Source organism: Solanum dulcamara, chromosome 6 (genome assembly GCF_947179165.1).
Source record: "Solanum dulcamara chromosome 6, daSolDulc1.2, whole genome shotgun sequence".
Lineage (NCBI taxonomy): Eukaryota > Viridiplantae > Streptophyta > Magnoliopsida > Solanales > Solanaceae > Solanum > Solanum dulcamara.
The window spans coordinates 29,395,531-29,413,138 of NC_077242.1; the positions used below are offsets into that span (position 1 = coordinate 29,395,531).

A 17,608-nucleotide genomic window follows, 5' to 3' on the forward strand; every position below is an offset into this window, starting at 1 on the left:
ATACAAAATCACATCACAGTTATAGCAATACCGTACTTCCACTCCTTACATTTAAATTATTATGCACAATGAATATGATCAATCATAATACAACAATTAAATTCGGTCCTCTCATGAAACTCATACCCAAACTGTTAGTGTACTGGCGTGGTGCCCGTTCTCATAGTTAGTGGAACGGTGTGGTACTCATTCCAAGTGTATCGGTGTGGTACCCAATTCAAATATACCGGCGTAGTAACCTTTCCAAATATATTAGCGTGGTACCCGATCCAACAGGAAATCACATATCACAATTACAACCATAATGAATAGCAATCACACTTGTACAACCAAGTAACACATTCATTGCATGCAATTTAATCAAAAATATCATTTCAATTCATGTTGTTTCCTTTTCCCTACTCATATATCAAGCATGCAATACTAACAAATTAGTTAACATGCACATATAACACAAACGAAAAAAATAAAATCATCACCTACCTAGTAACAAACGTGAATGCTCTAAAGAACCTGAGCTTTTTCCTTTTTAAGTGCATTGGCTTGTTTTGGTTTAAAACAAACAAAGAATACAGAAAATCAATGAACAATGACCTAAATTATCTGAATTATACTCAACTCCTAACCCTTGGCTAATTTAATAATCATACCACCCAGCTAGGACTTTTTCCACCATTAATTTCAGGTCAAGAACCCTCTCTTAAGATAATTCACATGGATTCTAAGGTCTAAGAATTAAAATACAAGTTAGGAAAGTAATTAACTTACCTTTAGCCCCAAAATTAGTGGAAAATGGAAGAAAATAGCCATAAGTTGCCTCTTGCTCTCCCAAGAATGAAATTGCACAAATAATATCATTTTGGGAGTTTTTCCTATTAAGTCCGTGATTGGTCCGCTATAGCGGCCACCATCCCGCTATAGCGAAATTTCACCTGCTATGGCGACTTGAAACCTCAAATTTTTTTCCCAAGCCCTCATTTAGCAACATAACTTCAAAAATTGAAGTTCTAAAATAACTCTTTCACGCCAAATTTGATTTCGAAAGTTCTACTCACCCGAATTCATTTTCGAAAAGCCCTATAGATTCCTTAATGTCTTAGCTATCATAAAATCAAATCCAAACTTAATCATTAACCCCAATCCATTCCCAGATCTCCGTACACCTCACCTTACTCAGATTTTGTCTGGGACTTGCCTAGCATGAAATTTCTAAACTACTTCAAAAGTTTTTCTAATCCAAATCTTTGACTATTGGTTTTCTCATAACGATCGGAACAGATCGTTACAAATATTTTAAAAAATAAATTTTTACTTTTACCTACCATTTTTAACATATAAATTTTTTCAATCATAATATTAATTATTTATTTTTCGAGATTTAAAATTATAGATCAATTATTATAAAATATTATAATAAAATATTTATAATATTTAAAGAGTCTAGCAAAATTCAAAATGAACATTTAAAATTATAGATCAATTACTATAAAATATTATAATAAAATATTTATAATTTTTAAAGAGTCTAGCAAAATTCAAAATGAACATACGGAGTATAACTTAAATTCTTTATACATACCGGTGATGAATTAAAAAGGTTACTTACGCATGTTATGTTGTGCTGCTATGAATGCAAGGGAGTATAGAAATTAATGAAGAGCTGAGTTACGCGCCGAGATTAACAAATAACAACACACATTATTGAGCCGCCTTAAATTAATTGGCTGCAGAAAAAAAGGAGGCTGTATGTTTGATTTTTTGTGCAATAACTTATGTAGAAAATTATAATAGGATCTCATTTAATGCAATTAAACCAACTTATTTAGTTGAGGAACTAATTTGGCCAACAATAACGGTTTAAGTTTTTTGATCACGACATGATCACATACTTAAATATGATATTAAAGCTAGCTTGCTGATGTTTTGGATAGAATCTCATCGTTTCTTATTATAATTCTTTTTTTAATAAAAAGCCAAGTCCACATGTGAGGAAGGTGTGTTAAGAATATCATTAACTAATAAATAAAAATATATTTTCTTTAATAATTTAAATATTTAGATCAGACAATTGCACATTTCAGCATAGAGTTTATAAGGGATTAATTAGAAAATGTTTGACATTTGTTGCATATATATTTAATCTAATGTAAATTTAGTTACTTCTGATTTTATTTATGTGTCTTAGAGTAACTAAACATGAGATTTAGAAAAACAAAAAAGAATTTTAAATTTTGTAGTCTTTTATTAAAAATGTATATATTGTATCAAAGTGTTACTTGAATCTTATTATTAATAAAAGAGTTACTAAATTCTTTAAACATATTTCTTCTGTCCTTTTTTAATTGTTCACTATACTAAAAATAGATGTTGAATTATATTTGTCTAGTTTAAAAAATGAAGCGATAGTTTACTATTTAATACCTATTTTATCTTTATTATTAAGTATAAATTATTTTCAATGAGTGAGATGACTTATAATAATTAGAGGTGATATAGTAAAATTATCAATTTATTATTATTTCTTAAAAAATGTGTTAAGTCAAATATAAAGAAGTAAAATATGAACGGAGGAAATACTAAAATGAAAAATAAGATATATAAATTAAAACATTTAGAGTATTTCTTTGTTAAGTAGATTCTTGTTTAATTTGGTAGAATTATTAACAGAGCACATAATAAATCGGTAGAATTGATTTGGTAGGCCAATTTGCATTTTTTTTTTTCAATTTTATAACTAGTTTACAAAAGATCTTTATTCTTTCACATAAAATATTTATTTTTTTTCTATTTAATTCGTAAATAATAAAATAATTTCATATTCTCTATAATACACGAGCTGTCCTATCATACAAAGGACAATAAATTATTTAATTAAATATGATTATTCCTAGGTACTCTGGGTAGGTGCAAGTATTACTTTCTAATTAATAATAAGGACATTTTACCTAAATTCTATAGTGATTCTTCTTAATTACATTTTATTCTTATTCTTTTTAAAATTACCTAAAATATCTTTTGTTTTGTCACATTCAGATACATCACGTATGCTTTGATACATTGCGTGAAGTAATTTATCCAATCGATACATCGCGTAAAGTGATGTATCCGACGTTGTGATACATGTATCCGATCGATACATCGCGTAAAGTAATGTATCTAACGTTTTGATACATTACATAAAGTGATGTATCTGTCTGATACATCGCGTACAGTAATGTATCAGAGAATAAGAGAAAGTAGGGATTTTTGTAATTTTTTCAAATGATAATTTTTTTAAAAAAATATGATAAAATAAGTTGTATATTTAAGTAATTTTTCCTAATAATTAGGGGGGCGGGGTTTGAACAGTGACTATGATGGCAAAAACTCAACGCGTAATTAAAGCCTTTTGTGATCTGTTCCAAGTAAGGACTTGTGGTCCAATGGAAATTGTTATTTGTTTTAATTGAACATATAAATAAAATTACAGTGTTTATATTAGATAATTTGACTCATATATTAGTTGTATGTGATGTGGTTCGCATGTATCTGAAATATCATATATATATAGGAGAGTGGCAAGCGAAATTGTCTATATATGATCCAGATACATGCGAATTCACTTGAATACAATGTATCTAAAATAAATTACACCTAATTTTGACCTCATGTATCTCGAGATACATGTACTTGGACGAACCAAAATCTAATAAAATTCATAACATTGCAAATTAAAATGTATTTAAATAATTAATTTCTAGACTAGTAAAATTTCCGTAAGTTACTCTATTTATTTTGTATTATTTAAGCAGTATCTTGACTTATGTCTTAGTAGTTTCAAGCTAACAAATCATATATATATATTAGATGCTTACTTATAAATATTCTTTAACTAATCTGATAGTATATTTTTTAAAAAATATTATTTGTGTATACAACTTAAAACTTTTTTTTTAAAATAAAACTTACCACAATCTGCAGGTCAAGTCTAACGGTGAGTTTTGACGGTATATATGAGTTAGAGCTTAGATGATCTATTGTGAGTAAAAATTCATGGAGGAATGCAATTTAACTTTCTACTATAGGAAAGTTTTGTCTTAGTTTGAGTACTTCCTACGTTTTATTTTATTTGATCTTTATATAAAAATAAATATTTTATTTAATTCTTTTTGTTCAGTATATTAAAAATAGAATTCCACTTTACTTATTTAGTTTTAAAAATTAAGAAATAATTTATCACTTAATTCTTAATTTAGCATTATTATTAATTATCATTACTTTTTAAAAATGTTAAATTTATTATATTCAAAGAGTGATATAGTAAAATTATCATTCTATTTGTTACTCCATAAGGATTGTGTCAAGTATATATACTATGTACAAGTAAAAAAGGACGGAGGGAGTGCTCGTCCATTTTAGAAAATCAAGAGCTTTTTTCCCTCATTTATTCTTAGTTTTTTATAACTGCATAAAGTTATCAAATTTAGCGTTTCAAAGCATCATTCAATAAAATTAATTTAATAAAATACACCTCTAATTAACGTTTTCTAAAAATTGTATTACGTCAACAACTGAAAAAGTAATACTTTGTTCATTCCTATTTATATGTCATCATTTTAGATTTTACGTCTATTAAGAAACTAGGTAAGTTTACCATTGTACTCTTATTCAGTATTCTCTTGAAGTTAGTTTCAATAAATGAACATAAATTAATTTTTGAATTAAAAAATTAACCAATGAACATGAATTAATTATTTAATTTTCACATGTTGGTTAAATTTATACTTTCAAGACTAATAATTCTCAAGGATAAAATAGGAATAAGCGTTATTTATGTATTGATTTTATAAAATGACAAATATTAATAAACATATATTTTTAATAAGGGAGATATATAAATAAGAACGGAAGGGGTATAAAATCGAGGGAGTACTAAAAATTGAGTTGACTGTCTAACCTCCAAACCCTATTTAACCCTCAAGCATATGTACCAAACAACCAATAATTACTAATCTAAAAGTTCTAAGACTACCTAATTAATTGTAATTAACTTTTGAGGAGAAATTATAGTGCTATAATGAGTACCAAGCTAGACGACATTGACCAAAAGTCTACGCAGTCCAAATGCCTTGATTTTAGAGTTTAACTTTTAGGCATTCATCATCCTTAAAAATACATTTTTCGTTCCATTTTAATTCTCATGATAAAATTTTATATAATGTTTTTTAAAAAATTAATTAAAAATATTATTTGACTAATATAATCCTTATTAATTCTTTGATCTTTATTTATTTATGTGCATCTTAATTCTAGAATAATTAATGCTAAAGATAAAGTTGCAAAAAATATAATTAATTATCTCTTAATTATTTAAATTGACAACTATTTTATATATACATGACAACGAACTATGATATCATAACATACAAGAATTCAGTGTTTGAGTTCTACCATCAATCATTATTAAAAGTTCAAAAGAATTTAAACTTGTTTGGTATAAAAGTCATGATTGATCCAAGAGTAAGAATATGGCTAAGAGGTCAACAAAATAGATTAAAAATCATTAACTTTTAAATTTAAATTTTCACGAAGACAAAAACATTAAATAAATTTATACATTTTTTTATTTTTTCATTCAATGTTCGATATCCACTTGTAGAGTAGGCTCCACATTAAACACATGGGTACGTACTATTGATCTTAATAAAAAGTAAGATCTTTTTCCTTACTACCATAATTCTCCAATGCTGTATTTTTCCCATAATTCACTGTCAGTCGAATAAATATAGGGACGTGATGACGAAATCAACAACTAACCTAGTAAATGAGCCTTGTTTTAATATCATACTTCCTCTCCCTCCCAACGAATATTTTTTAATCAATCTCAAAAGAAATTATATTGAGTAATAATTTAATTTTAAAAGGTTTAATTTATTCTTAATAAAATAATTCATAGTTGCACAAATATCTACAATATTATTTTATATCATAAATTTTAAAAATAATAAATTTTTTAATTAAATTTAATTTTAAGTCAAATAATATAGATAATTGAGATGAAGGGACCAAGAATAGTTTAATTCATTAAAGTACTTTATAAGCTACATCAGCATGACAACCTCATTATTAAATATTTTGTCGTCTATTTATACATACCCTTTATAGAAACAAAAAAACACAAATATTACCTAAAAGAAAACAAAAAACAAAACAAAACGAAAATTGAAACTTCATCTTGAATATGCCTAGACCAAGATGGAGTCCAACACCACAACAACTTATGATTCTACAAGATTTGTATAGAAAAGGGTTGAGAAATCCAACATCAAGTCAAGTACAAAAGATCACAACTCATCTTTCTTTTTATGGAAAGATTCAATGCAAGAATGTATTTTATTGGTTTCAAAACCACAAAGCTAGGGACAGACAAAAGCTCAGAAAAGAAGTGATGATGCTTCACAAAATGCAGAAAAACTCTAGTGATGTTGCTCCTCAATTTCATACTCCCACCAACAATAGCAATATTCTTGACTACATGAATTTCCCTCCTAGTACTTTTCATACACTTTACCCTCACTCTCCTCCCATATTGTTTCATCAGGTACGTGTGTGTATATATATATATATATATATATATATATATATATATATATATATATATATATGCATTACTTCTAGATAGATAATCCTAGAATATTTTAATTGACTCTTATATTAAAATAAACGTTTCATTTTATTTGTCGATTTTAGCAAATTAAGAGAGTTTTATTACTTTCTTCTCATACTACTCTTTGTACTTCTTTCGTTCAGTTTTACTTGTTCACTTTGAACTTTGCACTCCACTTAAGAAACAACGATTAATATGAGTATTTTATCATAACACCTATATTAATTGATGTTTAGTATTAGGTCTTGAAAAATGATTTGTTAAGAGTCTGTTTGGATTGACTTTTAACTTATAAGCCAAAATACATAAGTTAGAAATTCTAACTTATGGCTTTTTGACTTATATTTTTTATTTTAGCTTAAAACCAAGTGCTTTTCAACACTTTTTTTAATTACTAAACACTCCAAAAGTGTTAGAAACACTTAAATAAGCCAATCCAAATGGAAAACATGGAATATGTTAAAAGGGACAAGTAAAAGTGAAAATCTATTTGTGAAATAGCGGACAAGTAAAAGTAAACAGAGGGATTATTAAATAATTACATAAGTAGTGGTAGTCAAATTTAGAGTTTCAAAACATCATTAATAAGGTTAGTTTTGTAAAATACATCTCTAATTAAAGTTTTCTTAATGGGTATGTCAGGTCAATAGAGGCGAAGTTATATGAAACGGAGGGAGTACTTTCTTCCCATACTATCCTTAGTATTAAATAACAATATAAAATAGTAGTAATCACATTTAGAGTTTTAAAATATTATTAATAAGGTTAGTTTAGTAAAACTAAATACACCTCTAATAAAACTTGCTTAAGGAGTGGACAAGTCAACACGGATGAAGTAATATGAAATGGAGGGAGTACACTATTGCTTATTCACTATATTAAAAATACGTCTCCACTTTTACATATCAATTTTAGCATATCAAGAGAAATACATATTTCATTTTCATATTTTACCCTTAACATTAATTACTTATTTCAAAATCATTTTCAAGATCTAAGACTCTACATCAATTAATATGAATAATGTGGTAAAATACTCATATTAATTATTATTTTTTAAGGGAAATGCAAAATTCAAAGCCGACAAATAAAAGTAAACAAAGGGAGTACTATCTTATCCCTTCTTTGGTTAATAATGATATACATTATGCCATGATTAGTAACTAATATCGAGATTAGTTATTCTTGCCACCAAAGGATGGAATAATAGTACCGATATTAGTTATATCGGGATAATATAATGAAATGACCAAAATATCCATGAGGCCCTTTTACTTGATACTTTTCCTTTTTAGTTAGTCCAAAAAATGATATTTTTCATAATTAGTAATAGATTAATTTTAAAATACCCATTTTATCCTTAATATATCTATGGCTTATGTTAGATCATAATTTTTTTCTTAAATCTGTGTCTAATCAAACACCGTCACATAAATTAAAATATATAGAGTATAAAATATACTCTCTCTAATCCAATTTATGTGACACATTTTTCTTTTTAGTCCGGTCGAAAAAGAACGTCACCTTTTTATAATTGAAAATAATTTAACTTTATAATTCCTTATTTACTCATGATGAGATGATTTATATCCACACAAATAGTTAAGAGTGTTTTAGACCATATATTTTGAAAGTCTTCCTTTCTTTATTAGACTTTACGCCAAGTCAAACAATGCCACATAACTGGTACCCTTCCTCATTTCTCTATATTGTCTCCTTTTGTAGACTGAAGGAAAAGACACATCATCATCAACTCATCAAATGATGAACAACATGGGGAATGTGGATTTTCCAAAGCAATGTGTTATAGAGAATGGCATGATAAGAACAAATGTTCAAGGTTGGATCTTGATGATGACAGACATGTGTCCTAATTCTATTCCCTCTTGCAGCAACAAGCCGCTTGAAACCCTAGAACTTTTCCCTATTAAAGCTACTGGCATTAAGGAGTAGGGGCCCCAATATAATATATATTGTTTCTTGCTGAAATGCACGTGTAATACCATTGCATGAGGTTACTTCGTTCCTCAACTTAAGTATATTTAAATAAAATTTTAAATTCAAATCATTATGATTTCAAATCAATGATTATAAATCTATCATGTCTAAAGCCCAAACGCCCAAAAAGTTCTAAAATCTTGGAAATTATGGCCAAGCAATGCATCCATGCATGTGTGCTTGTCGGATAGTAATAGGTGATTTTCATTTGTGAAGTCATTGTTGAACAATTCAAGTATCTCTTTCAACGTGCATATGATTGAAGTTCTTCCAAAATTTTGAAGTAACTAGAATATAAAGCAATTAATTTAAGCAGCATAATTGAAGTGTAAAGAAAAAGGAGTTGAAGTTTGAAATTGAAAATAGAAATTTAATCTGATATTTTTTCTATACAGCCAATTTAATCAACTTTATGGTACTCACAAGCAGGGGCGGAGCCAATTCAGGGAAGGAAGAAGCAGCGGATTAGCGACATCTAAGACTAGTTTCACTTCTTTACTCGCCGGAAAGTGTTCTTGCCTCTATCATTAGCTCGGGTAGTCCCCGTTTCTGGTGTTTTAGTCACCTTTCAATGGCTTCCTTAATTATGTGCGAGGAATTGCTGGTTAGATGTCTAGGACAGAGGGCTCGTAGTACCTGCTAGCGTGGCTACGCAATCCCGGAAGAAGCTTATTTTTCTCGCTATAAGGCTAAACTCCAGAGTCACCTATAACGGATAGGAAAAGATATAGGTATCAAATGGACGTGAGGGTCTCCCTTGATCCGGCTCTCTGACCCCCTTCGATGGAAAATTATACTATTTATACATGGTTAAAATTTTTGCCTGTTATATCCATTGTTGTGGATGCATGTCATGTGGGTTGACATTAATTTAGTCGTGACAGAAGTGTTGTGTAATTTTCCTTTTACCATTTAGCACACCAACATTGCCAAAGAAAAACAAATTAAATACGAGAAAATTAAAAGATGGAAAGGAGATATAAGTACTCAAAAGTGATACTAGATCTTTTGTTGTTACTATTATAATTTTATCACAATTTAAAAGGTGGTTAGATGTGAGCTGTTAATTAGTACTTTACAAATGATAACCATGCAAATTCCTACTTAAATTCTGCATAAGTAATACTATATTTGGTATCTGATTATGAGGTAAATTATTCATGTATATAATTAAAATGGTATTTGATTTGTAATTTAAAAACTCACAAAACTAATATATGTATAAGTTATGAGAAAATTCTAAGTGTTCTTTTATGTAAGATAAAATATAGAATAACTAATATCTAAATAACTACTCTCTACATAACTAATACACATATAAAATAATACATATATTCACTCATAACTAATTTCTACATTATTAATACCCACCTGACTCTAATCACATATCAAAAGACCCCAATAAAAACAAGAGGACGCGACAGAATAATTTGTTGCTCCTTTTTTTGTATCATTTCAAATCTTGAATACATGACAAGACAAGGATGACTTTTCATCGTTTAAAAAGGAATACATTTCAACGGATAGGTTATCTTGTAATTTTATGAAATAATATGGCAATATAATGTCAGTAGCTTCAACAAGCAAGCCCAGTCAATTCAAGAAGTGATAAACTATTAAGTGATGTTGGACATATTTGAAGAAGAGGACATGAGGAAATATTTCAGGTTATTTCAGCCGAGCAATTTGTCTTTTTTATATTAATTCATACATTTGTAAAAGGAAGTTTAAGGTTGATAACTCAACTTTCTTCTAGACTTTCATATTCTTGCATTATTTAAGCATCTTCACTTATAATATCATCATAGAGTATATTGATTATCATATACTCACTTTAACTCATTTTTTTTATGCTTGTTAATTAGTAGAGATTTGTTACCATATTAGGATTGGCAAGGTAATATCCAACCCCTTACTTTTACTTATCCTATTGATTTTTTTTATTTTTTATAATAAAATTCGCTAAATACTTTATCTAGTGATATAAATATATCAAACATAAGAGGTTTTGATTCCAAAACTCACCCGAATTGAATCCCTCAAGACCTAAAATGAGAGTTATAACTTATAATTAAGAGTCGGGTTATTGCAATTACTTTTGAGTCTAACTTTCGTATATTGTCAGAAGGGGTACGTATTCCGAAGTTAGGACTAGTGATTGTAGTGAAGTAGTAACAAGGTAGTCGTGTATAAAGTCTTTACACTATCATATTAGATTTAATTATAGTTAGATAAATTTTCATAAAAATCATATATGATAATCTAAATAAATAAAAATAAAAACCTGTTATGATCAATTCAATAAACCTAATGATGGAAAACTACTTTAGAATGTCAGTTTATATAACATAAATTTATGTCAGAAAATATGCGGAAGGTCGACAAGTAAAACAATATTTGGGCTGATATAAAATGTCCGAAAATTCATCAGTCTCTTCCCGGGCTTAAAATAAATATGGCCCAAAATATATTTCTGATTTACCCGTTTTATATATATATTATTTTTCAACAATCTAACATGAACTTTATACGAAATTGATACAGTTAGATAATTATTATATACAGAAATAAGATGACATTTATACATAAAGTTGTGATCAAGATTTGAAGCCATAAGATAGATTTAAAGCATGATTTTGTATATGTTTTTTTAAAAAATACATGCTAATTTGATAAATAAAAAAACCCTTGCTAAGTTTTATAATACCATGTCTTATTTTGTATATATAAAAATTCTTTTTCTTCCAATTTCAACTTGAAATGTTACTTGCGAAACTTTCAAATATTTTACATACCACCTTAATCAAATATTGTACAAATAATTTTAAAAAGAATGATATTCCATGTCATCATCATTGATAACATATAATATAACTAATTAGTTACTTAAAATATCAGCAGCTTGAGACATATAATATTTGAAATTAGAATTTTTATTGAAATGATAGTAATAACTCGTGACATGTTAATTATTATTAAAAATGATATATAACCACAAATAATATATAGAAAATTTCATTGATCTAATTATAATAAGTTTTATATGGTCCACACGGGCTTTTGTCACTTATTTTTTAGGGTTTGCTATTGATACAACTCAAAAAATTTCTAAAAAATATATTTAAATTGCTAGATTATTTTTTTTCAAATAGAGAAACTTAATTTCTCTAATCTACCTGACAATTGGTCCAAATAATATATAATTTGAATTAATTAAATTACTCAACCCATAATATTCGAAATTAAGTAGATATATTCTCTGTTAATGATTAGCTTATTTTATGTATTTATCGCTCAATAATTGATCCAAATATGTCCTTAATTCTCTAGAAGCCCCCAAATAGTCTAATTAGCTGATTAATAAGCGAAAAGGAATGACATGTGCTCTTCAAATATGAAAAATTGAGCAAATATGTCACGATCCAAATCCAGGTGTGATGACACTCATCTCAACCCACCGAGACAAGTCAGCCTAATACCCAATGAAAAGTAGATGCGGAAGAAAAAGAAATAAATCAAAATTTAACTTAATCAAAAACACATAAAACAAACTCAAATTCCTCCAAAATTGGTTGTCATGTGTACAAGCCACTAATACATTACCGAAGTACGAAAGAAAATACAATCACTATGTCTTTGTCTCTAGAATAGGACTAAAACATATTAAACGAGTAAGAGGTGTCCGCTAGATGGATGTAACAACTACCTCAACACTCAAGATGATAGCCTCGGATGTGGTATAAAATACGAGGAGACCAAGCAAGTCTGAGCTCACAACCTACACAAGTGTAGAAGCAAGGGGTGAGTATCAAACAACACGGTACTCAACAAATGGATAACTAAAACTAAGCAAAGATTGATAGATACAAGTACTCCTGTCATCCCAACCGAACCTCCTCAACGACAATCTGCATAAAACCAGCCCAACTCTACACTCTACACAATAATAACAATACAATCCACGAATATTCATCGGTAGTCTTATCAAGTAAAATTCAACATATACAGAGCAATAAGTGGTAAACACGAATTCACAAATATGAACAAAATACTATGCAATGTAATGAGATGATGCATGTCTGTCCTATCAGTACACATCCGCTGAATTACAGTCCGGAACCCATGGGGGACATTTCTGTTCATGTCACCTGCCACGGAGCATGTGGCCTATCCCTTTTGTTTCATAATACCTGCCACGGAGCATGTGGCCCGACCCCCTTGTTTCATAATACCTGCCACGGAGCGTGTGACCCGACCCCTTTGTTTCATATCATTTTCAGTCTCAGCACAGTATGTCAGAACCAATGCAATCAACTCATGTTCATATGATTCATGATAATAACATGACAACAACAATAATTTTTCCTATCTCACATCAACATAGTCATTTCACATGTCCAAAATAAATCCATAATCACAACATATCAATTTCACCAATACATGTCATTAAATTACCATTTTATACTCCTCATCTCCATTTTAAGGCCAATCATACAGTCAATAATCCAGTCCAATTCTCATTACTCTCCAATACACATAACACAGAAATACAAGGATCTACAAGCTTAAATTGGGGTTTAGAAATTCACTTGCCTCAATTAAATTGAAGAATCACTTTAAAACTTGAGCCTTTCATAACGCTTTCGAATGATCAAAATCTGTTCAAATACATAATCTTCATATGAATATGAATCTAATGACACCCATATTGCTATATTTATTTTTGGATCGAAAATTGGGTCAAAAAGTCATCCGAGTCATTGAAGTCAAATCTGAAATTTTATTTCCAATTATGTTCACTCATAATAAAATAAACTCACATGTCAAATTTCAGCTAAAATGGATCATTATTCGACCCCCAAATCAAGATTTTATGTGAAGAACCCTATGGTCATATTTTCTTATTTCAGCGTTATTTCTCCTCCAATATACCCTAAAAATATGTTCATAATCACATAAAAATTTAATGAAAAGGATGAGAATAATTACTTTGATGCTTTGCAATGAAAATCCCTATTTTTCTCTTCTTTTTTATTTTTCTTTTGCCCTTTCTTTTCTTTCTTCCTCCATATTTTTTTCAGCTTCTGCATTCGCTTCCTCGCTGTTCTCCTTTTTTTTCCTTTCTCAAACTAATTATGTATTAAAATTTACAAACCCTACTAATGTATTTTAATAAATATAAGAAAAGTGGTATAGGATATTAAATAAATTAACACTTTAGCCCACCAATTAAATTAATTCTTTAAAATTATCCCTCAACTAATTAACTGAAGTTAACGAAAGGTCCAAAATTTTCAACTTAAATTTACAAAAAAGATCTTCTATGAAAGAAGGAGGGCTCATTCTCAAAATTACTTAACGGGTCATTACAAAATATGCCTTTCCTTAATAAGATAATCAAATTCATTTTTTCAGATAATCAAGTTTCATCATTCTTATTGAACAATCAATTGACAGTTCTCCATATTTCATGAGCTAATTTATATATTATAATATGATCAAATAAATTGTGGAGATAGACCTCTTTGGGATGAACTCCACCTTGACATTAATCCAATTTCACTGATCTTGAGTGTGTTGCTATTCTCAAGATCGTCGTCAGATAAACTTGTGTTAGTCCCATTTGTAATATCTCATAAATCTTCTCCAATAAATTAAGATTTCATATAGGTCTTCAATATCTTGTGGTTGGACATGTTCAATAATTTCATATCTAGTCCATTGGCACGACCACCTAAGTCCATTTTGAGAAACCAATTAATTGAATCTACTACCAATTCTATCTTGAATAAAATTCAGAAGCCAATGTATATATGAGCATGTCTTTGATATCATGTGGAGAATACCAAAAGAAGAATAAAATTGGAGAGATCAATCCTCTTCCGCTACCCCAAAATTGTTAACTATGGTTGAAAGATTCAACTAAAGAACACTACTAAAAAAATGAAATTAGCGATGGACAAATTCTATATCTAAACAAAAAAATCCGTCGTTAACCCTAAAATGAGACCAAAGTATATAAAAGAGATTTCCAAGTTGATTTCTATAAATAAACCCTTGATAATTAAGTAATACAAACAAGATTTTTATTTGAACAAAGGCGTTCATAATGGAGGAGCAATGACTATAAGGGAATTCAACTAAATTAAAATGAAGTGTTGAGAGTTCACATGATATCAAGGAAAAATTACAAGCAACTAAGTAAATCAATGCATTTGGGCAACTTAGGCCTGAACCCTATCGGCCCGTAATTGGCTTCTACCATCCCTTTGTTTTATGGGCCGCTCCGTATATCAGCATGTGTATCAATGGATATCACTTGTATATCAACTTCTTTTCCATGTATATTATCTCCCTTTTCTTATAAATTAGTTTCCAATCCTTCATATCAACGCAATTGACTCGAGAGATGATTGAGCCTGACTTTCTATAGGCACCTGGGATCCCAACCTGAGATCCCAACCTCGATTTGGGACTCAACTTGTGACTCTGACCCAAAAACCAACCTAATACCCAATTTGAAACCTGACTCCCAACCCAAAACCCAAAATGAACTTAAATATACTTTTTAATATAAGCCATGAATAAAACTTTAAAACATAAAAAAATAAATTATATCAATAGATGTCTAAATATAAAATCAAAACTAAATTATAATGAAACTTTCAATGAAACTAACTCTAGTTTAAAAATATTATAACCTAATACCTATAATTTAGGGAAATAAGAATTGCTAGTGAATTGGGCTTAGTCCTAGTACGGTAAATTACTAACTCTTATAAAAATAATCTAACTAAAAAAAGGGATGTAAGTGGTTAATTATAACTTTAGTCTTAACCTAAATATTATATATGTAATTAGTAATATATATATATATTATAATAATAATAATAATAATAATAATAATAATAATAATAATAATTCGGTTTTGAATAATGATGAGATTCAATCTCAGAACCTCTACCTGTTCTGAACCACATTAAAGTGTATAACTATTTCATCTAAAAGCTCAAGCCGTTAAAGAGAGCACACTTTTTATTTACTTTAATAATTATATACTCAACACTGTTAACATGAAGTTCCTTTTCTACAGATTATGGAAACAAAAGTTTTGAAGGAGATAAATTTAAAATGACTCAAAGTTTGCATTTGTGCTCTAGAAAGCAAATGCAACTGACATAATCCAAACACAAATTGAAGTCCAAATAGATTGTTACAAATACTTTTGACTACTTCAAGCTCCATAGTTTATATTTTAGATCGTTAAAATTTTAAGTCGTCTGTAGAAGATGCCAAGCAGTACAATGCCAAATTTCCAGCTAAGACATCATTTTTTAAAACTATTTTGATGGTCACCAAATACCAAACCAGGTCTACAAAAGAAATGTTACTCATAAAAGAACAAATAGAAATTAAGCCTTAAATGAAGGTGTGGAGCAGCATGTAATGAATGCCATATCGATGGAGGCGAAATACTTTAAATATTGGCATCAACTTTGGTTATATACCAATAAAAAGTACAAGGAATCCTTCAAACTCCAAGAAATCATGGAGACTTTCAAATTATGCATCTCCCTTTTAGTCCTTCAGACACTCTTGACCATTTCACGTACAACCGTGGCAGTTTCACCAAACTATCCTGTGGTTTTCAGAGAATATATTGGAGCTCTTGGCAAGAATGTCACATTCTCTGATGTCCCAATTAATCCAAATATTGAGTTTCACTTCCTCCTCTCCTTTTTAATAGACTACACAAACACGAAGTCACCAGACCCACAAATGGTGACTTCCTGATCTATTTGGGCATTGATAACCTAACCCCTTATCATATTTCTTCCATCAAGGCCAAGCATAAAAACATGAACGTAGGTATGATTCTTGGCGGTGATACAATGAATGGTAAAACTTCTACCTTTGCCCCTACATTAATTACATCTTGGGTGAGAAATGCAACATATTCAATCACCAAGATAGTGAAAGAGTATAACCTGGATGCAATAAATATAGATTATGAACACTTTAATGCAGATCCAGATACATATGCAGAGTGCATCGGGCGACTGTTGTACTTTCTTAAATAAAACAATGTCATCTCTTACACATCAATAGCATCATATGCAGATGATTCAGTGCAGGTGCATTATTTAGCACTCTGGAGAAAGTATGGTCATCTAATAACTATGTCAACTTCCAAGTTTACGCCTACAGGAAGAGCACAACCTTACCTCAATTCCTGCAGTACTTTGAAACCCATAGATGTAAATATAAAGGAGGCAACATTCTTGTGAGTTTTGGAACTAATAATATTGGTGGCTTGTCTCCTGAACATGGATTCTTTGATGCATGCAACATACTAATGAGCTAGGGAAAACTTCATGGTATCTTTATTTTGTCTGCAGATGACTCTATGAAGGATCATTTCCTATATGAAAAGTTGTCACAAGACCTCTTAGCAAGTGCAACTTAAATATCTTGCAACTATTTAAGGCAATCTTTTGTAGGCCATGACAAAAGATAAAAATTTGAATGTTGGAATGTTATTTCTTATTTTGGGGGCTTCTCTAGGAAGCAAGACATGTATGAGGTTGTACTCGTATTGTTGTCTTACAATTAAAATATTGATGCAAACGAGTTCAGATTTACAATTCCCAAATGTGCTAAAGCTTACTATCACAGGAAAATAATTTTGTTTTAAAATGTAGTTTGGAACACTAAAAGGACTTACACAAATCATTTCACCAAAATGCAAAATGTGTCAATTAGACTGACCAACAACTCTATTCAGGTCTAAGCATGTATGATGCGTTACAACATCTCTAATTGAGTACAGATATGTTATAAAATGCAGTAGCATGTGTGAATGAAAAGGTTAAGACTAATAGGCACTTGGTTTCTATAATTATGCCTTAAATTAGTCACCTAGAAAATACATGATAAAGAATTTTCCAGTTTCAAAAGCAAGTA

At 29.3% G+C, this 17,608-nt stretch overlaps 1 protein-coding gene and 1 pseudogene across 1 annotated transcript; both read left to right on the forward strand.

Annotated features, from left to right (window-relative positions):
* Positions 1–6,201: 6,201 nt before the first annotated feature.
* LOC129893420 (WUSCHEL-related homeobox 3-like) lies at positions 6,202–8,599 on the forward strand. Its single transcript, XM_055968948.1, has 2 exons — positions 6,202–6,580; positions 8,372–8,599. Exons 1-2 carry the CDS (start codon positions 6,221–6,223, stop codon positions 8,597–8,599), a joined length of 588 nt encoding a protein of 195 aa, XP_055824923.1. The 5' UTR covers positions 6,202–6,220.
* Positions 8,600–16,177: 7,578 nt separating this feature from the next.
* LOC129891605 (chitinase 2-like) lies at positions 16,178–17,158 on the forward strand (annotated as a pseudogene).
* Positions 17,159–17,608: the final 450 nt, after the last annotated feature.